Consider the following 21,752-nt stretch of genomic DNA (forward strand, 5'->3'; position numbering starts at 1 on the left):
CACATACCATGCATTTCACCCATTTCAAGTGTGCAATTTATTAGTTCTGGTATATTATACTTCTTAAACTATTCATTTTCTAATTGTGGTAAAATATACACAACATAAATTTTGCCATTTTAACCATTTTAAAGTATACAATTTAGTAGCATAATTACATTCACAATGCTATGTAACCATTACCAAAATCTTTTTCCAAAACTTTTTTCATTACCCCAAATAGAAACTGTTTAACCATTAGGTGATAACTCCCTATTCCCCTCCTCTGCCCTGGCTCTGGTGACTGATAATCTACTCTCCATCTCTATGAAGTTTCCTATTCTAGAAATTTCATATAAGGGGAATCAGATAATATCTGTCAAAGTGCTAAACACAGAAGTACCATATGCCCAAGCAATGCCACTCCTAGGTATATACTTAAGCAAATAGAAAGTCGGGGCTTAAAACAGTCACCTGTATACGAATGTTCATTGCAACATTATTCACAATAGCCAAAAGGTGAAAACAACCCAAGTTTCGATCAGTATGTGAACAGATTAACAAAATGTGATAATATACATACAATAGAATATGATTCAACCAAAAAAGGAATGAAGTTCTGATACATGCTACCACATGGAACCTTTGAAACATTATGCTACATGAAATAAACCAGACATAAAAGGACAAACAATTTTTTAGACCCTCGAATTCCCTGGTCCACAACTGCCTAATTCACTAAGCAAGTCAAAAAATGAATTATGTGGTGTAAGTATTGTTATAAAAATAGACTTAGGACTCCATATTACTCAATATACTTCTATTGAATTTCTATTTTATTCAAAAATAAAAATATTCAGAGAAGGCCATGTGTTAGCTAATGCATCACTGAGCATGTCTGAAACATAGTCCTGACTGCAAGTATTTAGATTCTAATTAAGGAGGGCCCAATAATTACGTAGGAGGCAGTATTTATAGTTTTATAGAGATGCACACAGTACTCTTGTTTAGAAGGAAAAGAGATCACTTCTGGCTGAAAGTGAGACCAATATTATTGATTTGAAAAGTCTCAGTTCTTTGTTAAAAAAAAAATAGAATTGCCACCTAATTTCAAAATATGTTGAGTTTTATAAGTACACTATTTCTGGGAGAACTTAGAATGAAAAAGGGATTGAGTGTAAAATCAGGAAATACCATCAGCACAGTTTATCACACTCCACAAAATAGACAGTGATCTGCAATAGAGCGGTGTTCTTCGAAAATTACAATGTCAATTAATACTTTTTTATAATAACTAGAGTTAGTTATAGAATGTATGAATGGATGATTGAATGAGTACGTGAGAAACGTGCATCTGGTCACTTCCTTAGTTAATTAAATTTTAGGCATATTAACTTCTATATGTACAAACATATGTGAATGAAGCTTTATATAATTTGCCTTTTACCTTATAACAAATGTACTTTAATAATGACTGTCTACCTATTTCATCAACCTTCTGAATGAAAATCAACATATTTTCCAGTAGACTACACATCGTTCCAAATTATTAAAAAGAAAAATAACTTTTTTTATGGAAATCAGACATACTGAAGGGATCATTAACCCTATCAAATATGATCCCCTTTAATTTAGACTTGGAATATTTAAAAGAATAATAACAACTTTCAAGAACATTTTTTGCAGGACTCCTGCTTTCAATGGCCAATTTTTTTAGGCCAATAGTATACATGACTACTTTTACATTCTTTTTTTCTCTTATCATAAAGCTAAGAAAATAACAACTATATTAACTGCCAGGCCCAGAGAGCCTAACATGTGACAGTCCTTGGGCTAAGTTCTTCCTAGCATTAACCGTCAAAAAACTTTGCAAGCCATGTGTTCTTATCCCCATTGTGCAGATGAAGGAATTGAGAACCAGAAAGCAAACTATGGATACTCCTAAAGTCTGTGCAAAATCAAATCTAAGTTCATTCCACTTCATCACCTTCATTGCTATAGCCCACAAATAAAAACACTGTGAAAAGTAACTTAAAACATAAATATATTAAGATAATCTTGAGCCAGTTCATTGATCCCTGATGTTTATATTTGCTTTAAATTAAACTCAATTCACGCTTCAGGGTATAAATTACTCTGAAGGAGACTGTTTCTAAAAGCACAGCATCTTATCTGCTTATTTTATCTTATCTTCTTGCTCTGAAGCCATTAGCAAAAGTACATCTGAATAGGGTAAAGACTCCAGGATCGGCAAGAACACAGCTATGAAGGCTGTAATCCTTCTGTGAAGAAAAGGTTGCAGCCCTTGGTCACAGTCCCAACTGCATATCAGTAAATAATACATAAAATGGACCACAACTTTCCTTCTCTCCAAACTATCTTTTAACAGGATGACCTTTTCCAAGAGCACAGGTTTTGTCACATTTGTTAGTTCCTACTTTGAAAGCAATGTGATAAAAACACACTCCCTCTACAGGATTCAAAATAAGGGCTCTATTTTTAAAGACTAAACAAAGTTCTATGTAGAGACATATGATATGAAATAAAAATTCACTGTACAAAAAAACAATCAAAAAATAGGGATATATAATAAAAATTGCAAATAGTGTTTTTTCTAAAAAGTCATCTAAAGTTACAAAAATGTAAAACTCAGTTAATCAAGTCTTAAAGATTTTTCCTTTCAAGTAAACTAAATAATAAATTAAGCCACTTTGAAATCTGCCTCTTATTTGATATCATAATTATAGCATTTAACAAATTCTCATAACATGGGTTCGATGGTTTTATACGCGTGCGCACACACACACACACATACACACACACGGGGGGAAACTATTCTTCATATTTTATTAACTGAACTTCAAAAGTTTAAAGATTAAAAGCAGTAATTTATTATAGCTTAACTCGATATATCTAAAAAACTGTAATTTTGATATTCAAAGCAATTCCTAAATGTCCCTAATTTTTTTTTTTTTTTTTTTTTTTTTTTTTGGCGGTACGCGGGCCTCTCACTGCTGTGGCCTCTCGCGCTGCGGAGCACAGGCTCCGGACGCGCAGGCTCAGCGGCCATGACTCACAGGCCCAGCCGCTCCGCGGCATGTAGGATCTTCCCGGACCGGCGCACGAACCCGCGTCTCCTACATCGGCAGGCGGACTCTCAACCACTGCGCCACCAGGGAAGCCCATCCCTAATATTTTAATTGTTTCTATGTTGCTAATCCTTATGGCACAGATTATGATTCTCATTTCAGAAGTATCCAGTCAGCACAATATTTGTTCAATAATATTTTTCCTGCCTTTTATTGTATATTTTTTGGTTTATTAAATGGGAAAATAGGATAGCAGACTCAGTGCATTACTACAATAGCCATTTAACTGGTTTCAATGCCTTTTCTCATCAATCTGCATACCACAGCTTGAATGAGCTTCCAAAACTCCATGCCTCAAGTCCTTTTGCTTAAATTCCTTCTGAGAACCCAACTAACTTCCAGATGGTACGCACATACCTTGCATATAAAATCTTAATGATCTGGACACACCCATGTATTCTTCCAGTTCCATGCTACTGCATCTCCGTCCTTGTATCTCATTACCCCTTAATTCCTTCCTCACTCAGTGCTCTAGCCATACTGGACTCAGACTTCACAGACTACCCACTATGTTCCTCCTCTTGTCTCTGAGCTTTTATAAATCCAGTTCTGAGGAATAAGTAGGATATAATTAATGTGCAATCTCTTCCTGAAAGCATTCCCTATCTCCCAAAGCTGGGTTAGAAATACTCACCTCTGTGATAGTGCTTTTCACACTTGGTTTTAATTATTTGCCTACACTTGACTTTTTTCCAAAACTAGAAGAGAACAGGTATACACACACACACACACACCCGCACGCACGCGCGCGCGCGCGCGCGGACTATATAAAATATCATTTAAACGTGAAACACAATCATGTGAAACATATAAAAGCAGCTTCCTCTGAAGTCTATGGGGCTCTCTGGTCTTGAAACGAAAATTTGTGAGGGCCTAATATGTCTTTCCTATTGTGTTCTGTTGATCTCTTAAATACCTCCATTCATTCATTGATTAGTCTATCCCAGGTCTTTAATCCTTTCTCCTTCATGTCTCCAGTGTCTACTTAAATTACTGTTCTAAGGTCACACAACACTTTGACTGTTTAGTATCTAATTAATTCCTCCTTTAAACTTCTTCACATACTCCCATGACCAGTAAGTAGGATAAAGCAGCAATGCAGTGTTGGAAAGCCAAACTGATTTGAATCCCACCTCTGGCACTTAGCATCTGTGTGATTTGGACACACTACTTTACTGTTTTGTGCCTCAGTTTCCACATCTGTATAATGAGAATAACAAAAGGTACCTACCTGTTAGAGTTTTTGTGAGAACTAAGTTGGTATTTGTAACAATGCCTTAGAACAATGGCTGGGAAAACTATGCTTATGGTTTAAGACCTCCTGCTGTCTATTTTTGTATGGTACATGAAATAAGAACGTTTCTATATTTTTGCACGGTTGAAAAAAAACTAAAAGAAGCATATTTTATGACACATGAAAATTACATGAAATTTAAATTTCAGTCTCCACAAATAAGATTTATATTGTAAATACAGCTACAGCCATTCATTTATATATTGTCCATAGCTGCTTTTGCACTACAAGGACAGAGCTCTGTAGCTGACAGAGACTGTGTGGCCCACAAAGGCTAAAATATCTACTATGTGGTTTTTTTAAGCTGAATCTTGAATGATAGATTCATCAATGAAGAGGAAGGTGATAGAAGTATCAAATATGACAGCACAGATACAAGACAGTACAGAGTTCAAGAAAATGGAACTAGTCATGTCCTGACAAGACATCAATACGGAATAAATTTAGATGTTCAAAGTCTCCTTGGGGGCATCATGGCTGCTGAGGAGTTCTTGAGAAAAATCACATCTCTGCCATGAACACCCACAGCCACAAACTCCAAGTGAGACATCTACACTAACTCCTATACTCAACCCCAAATTTTATGGTCCAGTTGAAATAAACTTCTTTCAGCTTCTAAAATTTACTGTATTCCCTTTGTTGGAGATTTTTTTCAATCCTTCATCAATTGACTAAGGATAGTTGAGTGGTTTTTTCAACCCTAACTGTCAGTAGAATCTCCTGGCAAGCTTTTAAAACATATAGATGTCTGGGTTGGCACAGGGCCCAGGCATTCACATGTTTTAAACATTTCCCAGATGAGCCTAATGGGTAGCTGGGGTTGAAACCTGGTGAACTCAGATCTAATCAATCTTTTGATATCAACCTAGCCATGACTTTCTTCAGGAAGTCATTTCTTATCCCTCCCAGGCTGGGTTATGTGACCCTTTCATATGATCCCAAGTGCCCCATATACCCCCTTGGTTAACTCCATGCTCTATTTTGTTTGTTTGCTTAATTATCTCATTTTCACTCTAGGCTGTGTGCTCTCATCCACAGTGTATGTCTAAATTATGGGTCTGATTTCCCTGTTACATACTTATGCCACTAATTTCTTTCTCTTTCTCTCTTTTTGCTAAGCTTGTAATTTATTGGTTAATGTCTGCCTCCCCTGATAGATTGTAAACCCTCTGACAGCAAACATCAGCACTATTGATGTTCACTGCAGTATTCATAAATAACATAGCAGCTGACACACAATAAATAATCAAGAGAAATATGGTTAATGAATGAATGAATAAGTGAGTAAATGGGCAGCCACATACTGCCTCAGAGTTGAAGCTTCTTTCTTATTAGTCTCAGAAAAAAAGGGTTGAAAGTGGCCTTTACAAATAGCACCCTGAAGAGCTTGACAAGTCTTGTTGTTTCCATTTGATTCAGGTATGGCAAGAACACAGGTCTGAAGAGACCTTCCTAAAGTATGCTAGATGCTTTCCCCACTACTAGGGAGTCACTTATCCTCACCTTGTACCTCATATTACAGGTCATAACCTGAAGCATATCATTATAGACAGAAATAAAAACAAAATAAAGCACAGAGTTATAAGTCATCTCCCACCCAGTTATGAAATGCTTTGCTGCTCTAGATAAGTATAAAATAACCAGGAGTGCTACTGTGTTTATGTAGTAGTGGGATGCAGCTCTGGGAAAAGAAAAAATGAGAGAGAAGTGACTGTTATAATTTAACTACTACCAACACCCTGCTATATTTCAAAATCATAAGAGTCCTTAATAAAGAATCTAAAATGTAGGATATGACAAGTGTATAAACGACAATTAACAACTCAGTTTCTGCAGTTGGAACAGCCCAACTTCTAACCCAAGTTTGGTATTTATTATTTGTATAACTTTGGATAAGCTACTTACTTCTCTAAGAGTTAGGTTTTTCAACTTAACCAAATTTTGAGAATTAAATGAGATAAGGCATTTTAATCTCTGAGGATAGTGTCTAAGCACTCAATAAAAATAATACCTGAAAGCACTATTTCATCAAAATTTTAACCTTTCTGAACATCTCTAACAGTCTCAGTGAGTGCCACCAGTGTTTTCCCAGAGCTATAATTCACTAGATTCCTGTCATCCATTTCCTCTGACTACCTTGGGAAATCTCTTTATAGTCAAGTAGAAGACTGAACAGTTTTCTGTCTCTAAAGATCCATTAGATATCATCCATGAAGATTATGCAATGCTTAGCAATCTCTCCAGCATGATTTTATGTTATTCTGAGGACATACAACCCCAGGAGGCTTCCTGGAACTTCGACAGCTTAAGCTGTCATGTTCACTGTTCCATTACCACCCTGTAGCACAACTTGACATTAATACACTGATATCATTGAAATTTTTTCCTTTTCAATAATTTTTTCTTTACATCTCATAGACATTGATATAACTATAGATTAACCCTGACATGTTATTTATTAAAAGGTTTTTTAAAAACTAATATTTTATTGTCTTTCCTCTGATACTATTCCTTCATTTATTTCGAACCCACATATGCCACATACAAATCTTGTATTATAAACTAACATGACGTATTAGAAAATAAAACATATCGACCTAAATTCTCTCATATTTAAAAAGGTGTGAAAGCTCATCTTTAAATGCCTATATGGCACAAATAATGTCGATATAAATCACATAAGTGTCCGAAGTCTCTACCCAACTATTTTTGGCTTAAATTACCAGACTTTTTGTCTGTATTTTGCGATCTAACCATTGTAGTCAAAACAAGTGCAAAATGGGAGAAATGAACTTGACTACATCAGTAAATTGTAAGTATATAAGATTATATATATAATAAGTATATAAGTATATAAGATTATAGATATATAGTTTACATTAAATATTCCTGGGTATGGGAAGGTTTTAGGCTACATTTTCCCCCAAGGGATTCTATAATAAACTTAAATGTTTTGCCATTTTAAGCCTATGCTTAGAGTATATATTTTCCTACAGGAAAAAAAAGAATAAAATAAATATAAGCATCTCAAGGCTCAAGTTTTTGAGAAGCAGTCTCTTATGCTTCTTGGAAAAAATCACTATTTGATATTCAAACAAAGAAAAACATCAAATTGAGAAAGACATGGACAAAGACAATATAAAACTGGAGCCTAGAGCATCTCTGGTGGCGCAGTGGTTGAGAGTCTGCCTGCCGATGCAGGGGACACGGGTTCGTACCCCGGTCCGCGAAGATCCTATATGCTGCAGAGCGGCTAGGCCCGTGAGCCATGGCCGCTGAGCCTGCGCGTCCGGAGCCTGTGCTCCGCAACGGGAGAGGCCACAACAGTGAGAGGCCCGCGTACCGCAAAAAAACAAAACAGTAGCCTAGAGTTTTAGGAATTTTACAGTTAATTTTACCAATCCAAATACCTACAAACCTATTGGTACTACCATTTCAGAAAATAAAAACTCAATGATCAAATGTAAATGTACTTCCTTACAGCTCCGTGAAAATACCAGTTTTTTTTTTTTTTTTTTTTTTTTTTGCGGTAGGCGGGTCTCTCACTGTTGTGGTCTCTCGTTGCAGAGCACAGGCTCCAGATGCGCAGGCCCAGTGGCCATGGCTCACGGGCGGGCCAGCCGCTCCACGGCATGTGGGATCTTCCTAGACCGGGGCACGAACCCGTGTCCCCTGCACCGGCGGGTGGACTCCCAACCACTGCGCCACCAGGGAAGCCCTGTTTTGTTCTGTTTTTTGTTGTTTTTTTTTTAAATCAGTTACACAGTGAAGTTCAAAATTGGAAAGATCAGGGAAAAAAAATACATAGTAAAATACTCTGAAATGGAACTAATGGAAAAATATGACTCCCATCAAAATCAATTGTATTCACATCCAAATGCTCATGATTTATTCTAATTCTGACCTATCTAGTGGTTAAAAGAAATCCACAAAACACAGAATCCCAGATTTAATGTTGATTAGGAATAATAAATGAATTTGCTTTGAATAGTAACATGTATTTACATTTTCTTGATAATATCTAATCTGTAATTGCTGTCTAGGTCTTCAGTTGGGAACATCTCCCCTTTACTTTCTAGGTAACTAAAAGTCCTGCCTCATGGCTCTGTTAAACCAGTAAAATAAAGTGCAAACTCCCATTACCATTTCTAGACTATAACCTCTTAAGACAACTGGATCAATGTGTATGGTGTCTATCAAATAAATAAAATGCTTTACTGTGTGGACTTTGACTGTCATATTGACTATATCTAAATAGGTAAAATGAAATGAAAAGCCATGGGAATTATTTGGATAAATACGGCTTAGAAGCTGCCCAAAAAATTTAAGGCAATATTTGTACTACAAAATTATCCAATTCTACATTATTTATAAAGCCTTAAAATAAAATCTCAACCTTTAATTTAAATGTCATAACTTTTTGTAAATGACAAATATTTGAATAGTACCAAGGAGAAAAATAAATCAGTGAATGAGTACAGGGAGGGTTAAGGAGACATGGATTTTAATATAAAATAAGAAAGACAGGAAAAGCCTCAATAAGAAGATGATGCTTGAGTAAATTCTAGAAAGGTATAAGATGTTCCTCTATCCTGATATTTTTACAGAATGGCATTGTAAGCAGAAGGAATAGTAAGTACAAAGAACCTGAGATAGGAGTTGACCCAAGACATTGGTGGAAATGCAAGGAGACAAATATATCTCCTGCAAAGGAAATAAAAGGGATATAAGAGATGAGGTCAGAGAAGTAAGGGTGAGGGCATGTTGAAGGCAGCTTGTATAGGTCCTGTGGGATCTTCAACAAGCTTGGATTTTGTTCCAAATGAGATGGAAAACCATTGGCAGTTAAGGGGAGAGGAAGAACATCAACCAACTAATTTTTCAGAAGACTGTGGTTGCTGTGTTGAGAACAGACTCTAGGGGCACTGGAGTGGAATCAGAGAGCAGAGAAACAACTGTAGTCTTCTAGATGTAAAATTGATATTGTTGATATTGATATTGATATATCAAACAATATCAAACAATATCAAACAATTGATATTGTTTTCTTGGACTGAGAGATGAAGAACTTTGTGAGATTATGCATATATTCTGGGGACAGAGCAGATCAGAGTGGAGTATGAGAGAAAACGAGTCAAAGACGACTCCAAGTTTTTTAGCTCAAACATCATGACTGATTGTGTTGCCATTAACTGAGATGGGGAAGACTGAGAGGAATGGATTTCAGGAGGAGAGTTCTGCAATTGTTATGGGCGTGCTAATTTTGAGATGACTTAATAATGCCATTGGAAATAGCTGAATAGACAGTTGAGTGAGTATATGAGTCTGAAGTTCAGGGGCAAGGTCTGGGATAAAAATAAAACTTTGGGAGTTGACAGCCTATCAAGATTATTTTAAACTATAACTAACTCAATTAATGATATGTTTTTTAAACTCTATTTGATATAACTTACCCTGAAAGAAATCATTATGACTTAAAAATGCTAAAAATGCTTATAATAAATTATTCTCTCAAATAATCAAAATAGAGACCTTGGCCCAACATATTAATCTTCAGAAACAAAAATCACTCTTTACACTTTATGTTCTAAAACATGCTATAATTTGTTTAATAACCAAAAAAATCACAGTTTAAGGTTTTAAAATGTTAGGCAACTTTGTCTCATAATAGACTTTATAAGTGTGTACATGCTTGCTTAACATACTCCTTTATAAAATAAGATTATTCATTCATATATTTTTCAACTTTATAAAGGCCATAACTCCATATCAAGTGTGACTTAACTGTACTAATTATCACTGAGAACCCCAGGTGACTTTACAGTGGGTTGGCTATTCCAGAAAAAGCTGCATCGCTCTCTACTTCCCTGGTTACTTGTCAGAGGATCCAAGAGTTGCAACCAATTGGAACCACCTAGTAAGTACAGATATCAAAGTATGCACTGACCATGCCATCTTAGCAGCCTCCCTGGACTTTTAAATTAGTCACATGAATCCATTCTATCCAGAAAAATATACCCATATGGTCTTGTGTTATGTGGCCCTGCCCACATCCCCAACTCCAGCACTCTCCTAGTAACACACGTACTCCATGAGAATGGAGGCTGGCAAACCATCTTTGTAGTCCTGGCATCTAACATAGTGACTGCACATAGAAGAGAGTCATTTAATTTTCTCAGTTATTAAAAAACCTCAATCTTGAACTTTCTCATATCACAAAAAGCATATATGAACTGAAAGTCGAAAGCAGAAATAGTATCACAACTCTGAGAATGGTGAGGCAAGAACAAACACCATTTGAGAGTGGGATATTTGAAAAGTATGGCATTTCTGATTTATAAGTGGTCACAGCTATTAAAATATGTTTATTATAAAACTAAAATTATATTTTCATTACAACAACTTGACTTTAATGTTGAGAAGAGCAATATTTATTGGCATTTAGTTTATCACATGCTATGGAGAGGAGGATTTTTTTAAAAAGCATTATCAATATCATAATCAGTTGATCTATTTAAATCAGTTTTTTGCAGAGCCACTTCTGTCTGGCAATAAGGTATGTATCAACTGATTTCCACATAGCAGATAACCTTTCACTTGATTTCCAGTACCCTGTTACACAAGCTAGGCACATCCTTATCTTTGTATAAATTTATTTCCTACTACAGAAGGTTCATGAACCCTTGGTTGTGCATCAAAATTATATGTAGAGCCTTATAAAGCAGCTGTGCTTGGATTCTGCACAAAATCTACTCAATTAATATCTATAGGGATGTAACTGAAAATGATTGTGATATCAAGCCAGGACTGAGTACACCTGTCTTCTTGACTTTAGTGAAACTGTCTTGCTTATGAGTTCATTAATTCATTCAATGAATATTTACTGGCCATCTATTATGATCTAGGTATGGTGCTAGACCTAGATGCCAGAAATTTTTACATAGATGAAAAAGATGCAGTCCCTGCTTTCATTTTAGCATCAAAAATATTCTATGATAAGTATTCAAGTTGGAGTTAGTACAGTGTGCTTTAGGATGTTATACAAGGTCAATTATCCTAGTCTTCATGGTTAAGGAGAGGTATTCCTAGAGGAGATAATATTTAAATTCTGTGTAAAAAAACAATGCTAAGCAGATTGAGAGAGTGTTCAGGGTGAAGATCATAGCTTGCTTGGAGGAAAAACAGAGAGTGCTATTTTCAGGAAATCACAATAGTATCGCAAAAATTTGTTCAATATACTTCTGTAGACACTGGCAATAACTGATCTACATAACCCTATATCCCATCTCAGATCATGAATTAGGTTATTAAAGAGCAATTCATTAGAGCTGCAATCAACACCTTTACCTCTTTCAACAAAAATTTTCCAAATGTTTACTATGTGTTAAGTTCCAATCTATGTGCTTAAGACACACTAAATTAAGCAGATAAAGACATCCATCCTAATGATTTTAGTGGAACTAAAACATACAATGGATAGGAATATAATATTAAAAACATAATTTTCATCAAAAACAATTCTACACCTACAGACTATTAACCTTATTAAGCCCTTGAAATTTTACATACTCCTTGCTTAAAGATGGTACTTCCTAATATCATAATTACATGTGGAATATGCAAACTGCTCTCTAAAAGAACTAGTTTAGTAAAATAATCATAAAGCAATAAATATAGATAGGCTAACCTTCCTAATAGTCATTAAGCAAAATCAGACAATCCTTAATAGGATGCAAAACTGAAATAAAGGTTTCAAAAATGAATATATGAGAGGAAATTTCCCAATTATTACTTTTACAAATTGAAATCATGTAGACAAATGAAATGATGATTTATGTTGCTGTCAAAGCAAAAACACGACTTCATGTGGTATTTTTCTCGATCAGATTCCTATGTTAAAGCAAACTACAGTTTTAGAGATAATATGGTCAATCAAGAGCTTCAAATATTTAAAGATATCTTTGGAGAGATGTGCAAAACTATTTTCCAGATGAAGAAAGCTAGAAAGAAGTCGCAACTCATTCACTTTCAGAGAATAAGTAAAAAAAGCGGGGGAGGAGAGATCTAATTACTGCTAACAACATGACATGAGGAGGTCACTTCACACCACTCCAAGTTAACTAGGTTTTAACCTTGTTCCAGTCTGCTGAGCGAAGTAAGAAGACAATTCGTAATCTAAATAGTGACTATATCATATCCTGTGCATTCTGGCATGTTGGTAGACACCAGGGGAAGAAATAAAACTAAATCACAGTCATTACCCTACAGCAACTCCTAGAGAAAGGCTAACATATAAATGAGAAATTTTTAAAATAATTATAATGTGTGTGTGCCTGTCTGTTTGTTTGTTTGTTTGCAAACCATGTATCTTTCAGTTACATTCTCCCAGTTGATTACATTCCAAACAGCTTTTAGATAATCAGATCTGACACTTTTATACTGAAGGTAGTAAGCATACTACCATACCAATCCCCCAAAGTGGAAAAGACCTGTTCTTCCTTGTAATGGATCCTGATTAGAACAGGCAGCAATTTGTAAGTGTCCTTGTAACTTAATGAAACCAGGCCAACCCCAATCTGAACGTTGAATGCCAAGAGATACAGCTGTCAACTTCTCCTTCAATCAGTCAAAGGAAATAAAGTAACATTTACTAGCTTCCATCCACTCCCCTTTGGGTTCTCCACCATCATTAGGGCTGAAGTTTGTCCCTAAAATGGGAAGGGTGACAGGTCCTCCAACACTGAACTTTAGTGCAGGCTGAAGAGCTACCTGAATTATAACATCATCTTTAATGAGAGTCTCTTTATATTTTTCCTTGGTGGCATTCAAGTTATTCACACAATTTACGATATTCACTACGGTGCAGCTGCATGATTTGTGCATTAATGTTAGGCCCCAGGGCACCATAATCATAAGCAAAGTCACGAAGGCTGTGTAAAAGCATTAAGAATACACAGTGAACATGGGCAAGTGATCAAAAGCAAGGTCTCTGGAGCATGATTGCCTCGGTTCAAATCCCAGGTCTATCACATAGTAGTTGTATGGTCTTAAGCAAGATAATTAACTTCTGTGGCTTCCCTGGTGGCGCAGTGGTTGAGAGTCCGCCTGCCGATGCAGGGGATGTGGGTTTGTGTCCCGGTCCGGGAAGATCCCACATACCGCTGAGCGGCTGGGCCCATGAGCCATGGCCACTGAGCCTGCGCATCTGGAGCTTGTGCTCCGCAACGGGAGAGGTCACAACAGTGAGAGGCCCGCGTACCGCAAAAAAAAAAAAAAAAAAAATTAACTTCTCTGTTTTTCAATTTCCTTATGGGTAAAATGGAGATTTTAGTATTAGCTTACTTCCAGGACAATTGTCAGAATGAAATGATATTTTATACAAAAAGTGCTTACAACAGGACCTGGTACATAATGGACATGCATTCAATGTGAGAGCTTGTTATTATATCTGCCTGGAGTATGAAGCTTGAGGTAAATCTTGAAGTATGAGAAGGCATCTGTGAGATGGATGAGAAGGAAACATACATTCTAGGTACAAAGAATAGTGTGTTCAAAGATAGGGGAGAATATGGGCAAGAGGTTCAACATGCCTCAACAAGTGCAGGGTGAATGGGAGTGGGGTGGCAGCAGGTGGAAAAAGGCTGATCCTGAGCCTGGACGTACACAAGGGCCACATCCTGAAGGGCACTCTACACCACGCTAGGCCATTTGGACAACACTTTTGTCTTCAAAACCAGTGAAGTATTTTGAAGATTCATCAGCGTTCAAAGAGTGACAGCAAGTAGTAGGTTGTCCTCCACAATTAGTCTAAAAAGAGAATTAAGGGCAAACACCACTCTAATATTTATGGCTCTTTCTCTGCAGAGCTATCCAAGAGCACAAAGTAGGAAAGTGCACTAGAGCTTCTTATTAGTTTTGTCAGGAATTTCAGCTACTGCTCTTTCTGGCAGGCATCCTTTCGGGAAGTTGTTTGTGAAAATCTGAGGAAGGAAAACCAACCACCTCATACCATCTAAGGTTCGCTCGTTTAAGCCCGGATGTGAGTTTACCAGTCAGACAGAGGAAGGAAGCTTCCACTGACACCCTATGCGCTCAAGTTCTATGAATAGGGACCTTCATTTGCCTGTACAGTACAGGGCCATTCAAGAGCAATTAAATTTGGTTAAAATAAGAAAGAAATGCTTTTTAAGGAAAAAAAAGAAGGTTTGAGGGAATTGCAAAAGTTGATTGTGCTAAAGCACTTTTACACAGGTTTGTTTTAGTTCTCAATTGTCAAGTCGTATTTAAGCTGGTCTCTTACTCTGAAATATGATAACCTTTCTTTTCTCTGAGTTCTTTCTCCTAAATTAATAGCACTGTCTCTAATTCCATGCGCAGCAAGCAAAGAGTTTATTTTACCAGATAACAGTAGGTCTGGTGATCAGCCAATGTCTAAAGAACCACTAGCCAAGTCAGTAGTAAGCCAAAGACTGCAACTGATAGATACTACTCACTAAATCACTTTAAAATTGACTTTCATCTTCTCTACCAGATAGTATTATTCATGTTGAGTTCTGACACTACTGAAAGTAGAAAAAAAAACCCAAGATTATCTATAAAAATAAAATCATATTAGGGTTTTGAAAGGAGAAATAAATATATTAGATGCATTAGAATATAGAAGGCAGTTAAATGAAAAACAAAACCCCTTAGTTTCTGAATTAAATTGCAAAATAAATGAGTAGAAAAAGTCCAAATTTAGGAAATTTTTTATAGTATACTTTTAGTATATCTGAAAACTGAATTTAAAATGGACTCTTCAGTGAGACAACTTAGGGAGCGCTGCAACTTTTTATAGCACCTGTGCATACCTCTCTTTCTTCTTTGCTAAGGAACAAAACTTCAACAGACAAAAAAATGTTTGGTTTCCTCTCACCACACCCAGCTCAGGCCACATTTCCCCACTATTAAATGAAGGAAATGGAGGAGTAAAAGCAGAAATGCAAATCAGCCCTCAGCTCCCACTCTGCAATTGCCCTGAATTCCTAATGATCACAGACCAACTGCACTTAATTATTTCTCCAAAGGTAGATGGGAAAGGAAAGTGTATTTAGGATACAATACGATTCTGGCTTTCAAATACTTAAATACCATCACTAAAAATTATATAAAATGATAGGACTGGCTCGATATTTATAAAACCCTATACTTATATAAACTGTTAGAGTTAGCCATGAGTATAAATATTAACTTCCATAGTTTCTTCTTCAGGACCCTAAGGACATATACTGCATTTCCCAAAAGAGAGGAAAAAACTTCATTTGGTTGAAATACTAGCTCTACCATAGTGGTTGCCAGCACAACATATCATGGTAGCCCATTAAGAGGGAGTACTTCCCTACAAATTAACTGTCCATTTATTCCTGAAGTAAAAGGTATTTATGTGATTTCAGACACTTTGACAATCCAAAAGAAAAATCTGAATTAGAATTTGCACTACTAAGTGCTCTCTTATTTTTTACCAAAGTTGACCACTTGTTTGGAAAAAATTATCTATTAAACAAATAACCCATATCAAGTAAAAATTAATTTATTGTCTGACTTATTAATAAAAGCCAGACTATTATATATAATATATATCACCCAATCAATCTAAAATTAACATGAAAAGCATAGAAATTTGACACTATTTGCCTTATTTGAAATAAATATGTAATTTTCTTAGCTTCTTGAAAATTCAAAGCTGTACTGGGTCCTCCATTAATAACTTTAGAGAGGATAAAAAACTATGTTCTTAATTCAGCAAGATATGTATACAAAAAATATTTTACAAAGTGTTGTGCTTTCTACTTTGATACAGATAATCTTATAGAATCACATAATTAGGTATATTAACATTACAAATTATCTATCTCCAAACTTGGGACTTTGAGGAATTTTTAAATGCTTTCTATAATTTCCTGTTTTTCTTTAAATCAGTCATTTTCACTTAATCTATCTTTTCACTAATTTAAACTCCAGCATGTACATTTAAGTAATATTTGGTCATTCCATATTCTATAAATACATATACATTAAGTAATAATTGTTTATTCCATTGTCTCAGACTACTGTTATTTAAAGATATTTTTATCACTATTGCAAATCTTCACCTTACTCATTAGAAAAACCTTGACTATTATAAGAATATATTTTTTTGAGAAAGAGGACTCAGCTAATAAATTTTCTGTGCCTTAGTTTCCTCGTTAGTAAAGTGACAAGGTAGTAGAGATGCAATTTTTATAAGAATTTCTATCTCAAGCATTCTCTTTAAAAAATCTAAACACCTTTTCTTCCTTTGAAAAGATTCAGCTTTTTATTACACACTCTCACCCAAGCTTGATTCAAGTCCATTCATTATCATTACATAGGTAGTACTTCTATAAATTAACCAGAGTGAAGAGAAATTTGTCTCAGAAAAGAAGAAAAATTTTAGAAAAGAAAGGTGATTACTTAGGTTTTTTGTAAGAAATCCTATCCACAAATATGAAAAGAGGCTCATATTTGCCTTGCTATATTTTAGTGATAACTTGAATTATGTGCTCCTTCAACTTTAGTCACAAATTGAGGCAAATACAGAAGCTAAAAATTAATTAAATAAATCATAAGCAATCATACTATCTAGGTATATACATTTCTTGTTTTTCAACTTCATAACTATTTAAAACTCTGAGAGTACCTCTTATAGAGTGATTTTTATAAAGTAGATTCTAGTTAAGTATTAATTATAAAGTGAATTGTCACATTAAGATATTGATAAAATTAATTTCAAAACTAATAGACAATTTTGTGAAAGTGTCTATAATTAGCTGAATATATATGTGTCACTTAAGCTAAGGTTATCTGTATAAAAGATTCAGGAAGATGCTTCTCATAAGATACCTATTTTTCTTTATTGTTTATTACAGGCTTTGTCCATTTTGATTTAAAAAACAAATGGAAAGGCAATATTAATAATCATAGAAGACATTGCATTTGTCATCAGAAGCATATCTGATCTTTTAACTGATTTCTGATTAAGTAATCACAGGGACAAACTTGATCTCTTTGCAAAGTTGGATTAGCACATACTCTGGAAGCCAGCACCATTTCACCTGCTGATCCCAGGCACTCAAAACACTCCAGCAGGGCTCACTACCAATTGCTGACAAGCTTTGAAAGTTCTTCATAAAATTAATCAACTTTTTGCAAGGCACATTACTGGCTCAACCACCAAAGGTTGAATACCATCTTAATTAGTGAAAAATGATTCAATTAGATATTTTTTTCCCTTCGTACTCAATTTATCTTAACTCCTTTAAAAACCGCTTAAAACCATCTATCTTAAAACTCTCTATCTTAACACAATCACAGGCTATAGTCACTATAAATTCCAGGTAAATCTCAGGTTCTACCTATAATAAGTAATGAATTAATTGAAAATGAAATTAATAAATTCACGAGATAAAACATTTATATTAACCATAAGCAAATATATGAATCATGAAATTGAAGTTAATGCAAATAAATATATTATAAAAAATAATGCTTACTCTTTTATGCTAAATCATAATAAATACTAAAATTTTAAATAAGTAAGTTAAAGATTACCAAGTTACAGAGTTTGGATTTGCAAGGTAAAATAATATAACTCTGTGTTTGTTCATAAATTTTCTTTTAATTCATTCACTCCAAGAACTTTTCTCTGTAAGATTAGATGTTTCAGGATCCTAACTACACATTTTTAGAATCCAATTTATTATGACTCAGAACTTTTTAAGGCTTTAGTGTTTTTAATCCAAGAAATAAAAATTTTAGATGAAAATAGGCTGTTTTAAATTATCTTTTGGTTTAGCAACCAAATCACACCAGTGTGCCTCAGTGAAATCAATAAATTATAGTATAATGCTAGTACATAATACCTTATTTAGGAACGTATTCATTGTTACATCAATTGCAAATCTGAAGGCTAGTATGAGAGCTAGACATTGAGTTTATTTTCCCCTTGTGAGATGATTCAGGCTAGTGTTTCCTTTTTAAGCATTAATAAATAATATACTATTTCCTTTTTGAAGTTCATTAAGGGCCAAAGAATGACTACAAGAGTAGGTTTAAAATGTGTAGCTTCCCACTAAGCAATAAGCACCTAGTAACTTGGTGAAACAAATACCAAATCTTACAATATGAAGATCCAAATAACCATAAAACTTTCGAGACATTTCTTCAAAAATGACAAACAGAAACAACATATTATCCTTAAAGTTCGCTCTTTCTCACATTAGATGGCTTTATAATAATAGAGAAGGTTCTTTTTCCACCATTTATTTGATGTGGTACTGAGATGTTTGTTTAAAAGGGTTTTAGGTATGCAGCTACATTTAAATGAAAAAATTATGCATCACAAGTGTAGAAATTTGATCTTTCTGATCTCCTTAGAGCTTTAAGGAAGTCCCAGTGTGGAAATGAAACATCTTCAGTGAAATAACCCCTGAATGCCTATGATAACGTCTCTTGAGTTTATAGTGCATCTGTCTTCACTGAAGAAAGTCTTAGTTTCCATATTAAAAAAAAAAATAGCTGCCACTATGATACTTTTTCCTACGTTTGAACAAAAGAAATAGCTGAAAAAGCTCAAAAAGAAACAGCATATCTGTTCTTCCTTAATCGAGTGTCCTTTTTCAGCATCACTGTATATCCTTAGAAGGATTTTAAGAGGCCTCATTTACTAACACAGTTGCTTGAATTCCAAATAATAAAACCAGCAGAGGGCAGACCTGCTGACAGAACTGACCAATCCAGCTGGTGACCAGGTACCAAAGGTAAAATACAAATTTTTGATGGATTCCACTTTCAAGACTCTACTATTTATCTTTTAAAATGTAGAAATGAATGAATCCACGTAATTAGCATAACTTACTTCAAAATTCAAATATAGTCCTAATGAGGCTCTGACTGTATTCTCCAGGAAAAGTCACAGAGGAATAATCCACCACTGCCCGCTACTCAGGAAGGTGAACATCACAAAGTGTGGGGAAGAAATACAGACCTGGTTTCGCAGAGTTCGGCCTCCGGGAGCGCTAACTCCCATTAGGGAGAACTCAGATCTTGGCACTCACAGGGTCAGACTCAGGTTTCCACTAAAGCCTGCGCATTTGGGGTTGACAGTTTCTTTCTCCCTCAGCCAATCATCGCCACCCTCCTTCTTACCCCCCCCCCCCTTCTCTGCGCACTCCTGACAAAGCTTGCTTTTTTACTCTAAGCTGTTTGGGCTCCCTTAACTCCAAAGGAGTCCTCCCGCCAGCCGTGTCTACAGCACCTAACGGACCGCTTCAGCCAGATGCCTTTGCGGGAAAGGGCGGGGGAAGGGGAGGGAGGAGGCGGAGGGGAGGAGTGAAGTCGCTCTCCCTCCTTGGGTACTGACAGGGCTGCAGTCTCCCGAGCAGGTCTGGTCATTGAATATTTGGTGGTGCCACGTAGGAACTTTTCCTTACCTCTCTCCTCCCATCCCACCCCACGCCCCCTCCCCTTCCCTCCAATCCCTATTCCTCCACCCCCACCCCATTTGCTTGGCGAGTTTCATCATTCTCCAAGAGAGCTGCACGTCCAACCTGCAAGAAGAAGTTGGGGGTGGGAGGGGTCACAGGAGGAGGAGGGGGCTGAAATCCCGGGAAAAAAGTTCTTCCTATCTTTATCTATTTCTTATAATCTACCATTTTTTCCTCTTAACATGTCCTCAAAATGCCACACACACACACACACACACACACACACACACACACACACACACACACACACACAGTGTTCTCAGTCTTCAAGATTCAGGCCCCCTGCTTCCTCTCATATCCCTAAAAGTAAAACAGCTTAAGAACTTCATCAAGGTTCATTTTATACACTTTCTCTGTATTTTCTCCTCAGCTCACCTTTAAAAAAGCATTTCCATTAGTTAGAATCTGAAGAAACCAGAATATGTGTTCAAAGGGCAGTCTAAGGACTGTTCCTCAAACAAAAGCTTTGTACAACTGCCCTTGTGTTCAAGGTAATACTTTTCCTCTTTTCAAAGCCCCTGGAAAGTGGTGAAGGGCATTTCAGCAGGCTCTGTGCCTGACAGATCTTTTTTTCCTGCTACCTCTTCTCCCATTACTGTCCCGCCTACATCCATCTCTCTCTCCAGTCTTCACTTCCAACCTGATGGCAGCTACAATCTGGATTTAAGAGAATTGCTTCTTTGGGTGGGGGGGGAGGCGGGTTGGAAGAAGGAAGGGGGGAGGGGCACAGAATGAGAAAGACAGCAATCTCCCACCTCCCCAAAACCATTTTTTCTTACCTCCTCTGACCTCTCTAGCCTGGAAGAGGAAAGTCAGTGCGAGAGTTGTTATGGTGAAATCCCAGAGCCACCGTTTCGTTTTCCACCTAGAGGACCACCGCTCCATCTCCGAGCCCCGCACTCACAACTGTGAGCTCAACCCACGAAAACGCGACTGCAGACCAACTCCCTTCCAAGGTATCGTCGGGGATGTTTGCTACACAGCCATTGGAGAGGGAGAGGGGGAAAAAGTCAAAGGGCTTTTTCTTTAAATTTGATGGTTTGCTTCCTTCCTGTCTCTTGCCCCCTCCTCTCCCTCTCGGTCGGCCCCGCTGGTCGGGACCCTCCGATCCGTCCTCTGCGGGGCCCTGCCTTCAGACTGAAGGCAGATGAGGGGCTTCAACCAAAAATCTGTGAGGACTGCGTGCCCCTAAAGGCTTCATGCCGTCTGTGGGCCGGACGAGAGGCTCTGGGCAGCCCCCTCCTCCGCCCACTCCCCTCCGGCGCCCCCCTTACCCCGGGCGAAACTGACAAGCCCGCTGAAGGTCAGACCCAATCACACGCCTCGCGGGCAGCCCCGAGCCCGCCCCCCTCTCTTTTGCCCAAGAATCAGGTCTCCCTGCAAGCCCAGCCCACCAACCACCCCCCTCCCCATCTCCCCACTCCTCCCCTCCCTCTTCTCCTACCCAAATCCCCGAGAAGAAATGGGAGGGAGTTACGGGGGACGCGTGCTTGGCTCCAGCACTTTGGGAATGAAAGGAATTGCAGGAGAGCCCCGGAGTCCACAGAGTTTTCAAGGAGCTTCTGTATTCAATAAAAACAGCTACTTGTCTTCTTGCACCCGTCTGTTAGCCTCTCGTTCGTCGGCGGGGGAGGGGAGGAGCCCAGCGTCTGATCCGCCACACCGCTGGAGTTCTGGGCTGCCAGCCGTAACCTTATCCTTGTGCAAAGGTCTGCTTCTTATAGCAGTCGTGGAACCAGCGGACTCATTGCTTTGCCTGCTCCGAAAAGAATTTTTAATACTTTTTTT

General features: G+C 37.0%; 1 protein-coding gene, 1 long non-coding RNA gene and 1 pseudogene across 4 annotated transcripts in view; 1 reads left to right on the plus strand and 2 right to left on the minus strand.

The window, feature by feature from the left end:
• Nucleotides 1-21,111, minus strand: part of COL11A1 (collagen type XI alpha 1 chain) — a 200,861-nt gene extending 179,750 nt beyond the window's left edge. For all 3 annotated transcript variants that reach the window (XM_060006424.1, XM_060006420.1, XM_060006422.1), the window contains exon 1: nt 20,744-21,111. In XM_060006424.1, the coding sequence (XP_059862407.1) occupies nt 20,744-20,849 (106 nt within the window). In that variant the 5' untranslated portion in view covers nt 20,850-21,111. The remainder of the gene's footprint in view (nt 1-20,743) is intronic.
• On the minus strand, nt 12,739-13,357 carry LOC132425474 (superoxide dismutase [Mn], mitochondrial pseudogene; annotated as a pseudogene).
• Nucleotides 20,376-21,231, plus strand: LOC132421611 (uncharacterized). The gene is made up of 3 exons (XR_009518756.1): nt 20,376-20,455; nt 20,762-20,920; nt 21,101-21,231. It is a non-coding gene; the product is annotated as an uncharacterized lncRNA (long non-coding RNA).
• The last annotated feature ends 521 nt before the right edge of the window (nt 21,232-21,752 follow it).

The sequence above is a fragment of the Delphinus delphis genome, chromosome 1 (genome assembly GCF_949987515.2).
Source record: "Delphinus delphis chromosome 1, mDelDel1.2, whole genome shotgun sequence".
Lineage (NCBI taxonomy): Eukaryota > Metazoa > Chordata > Mammalia > Artiodactyla > Delphinidae > Delphinus > Delphinus delphis.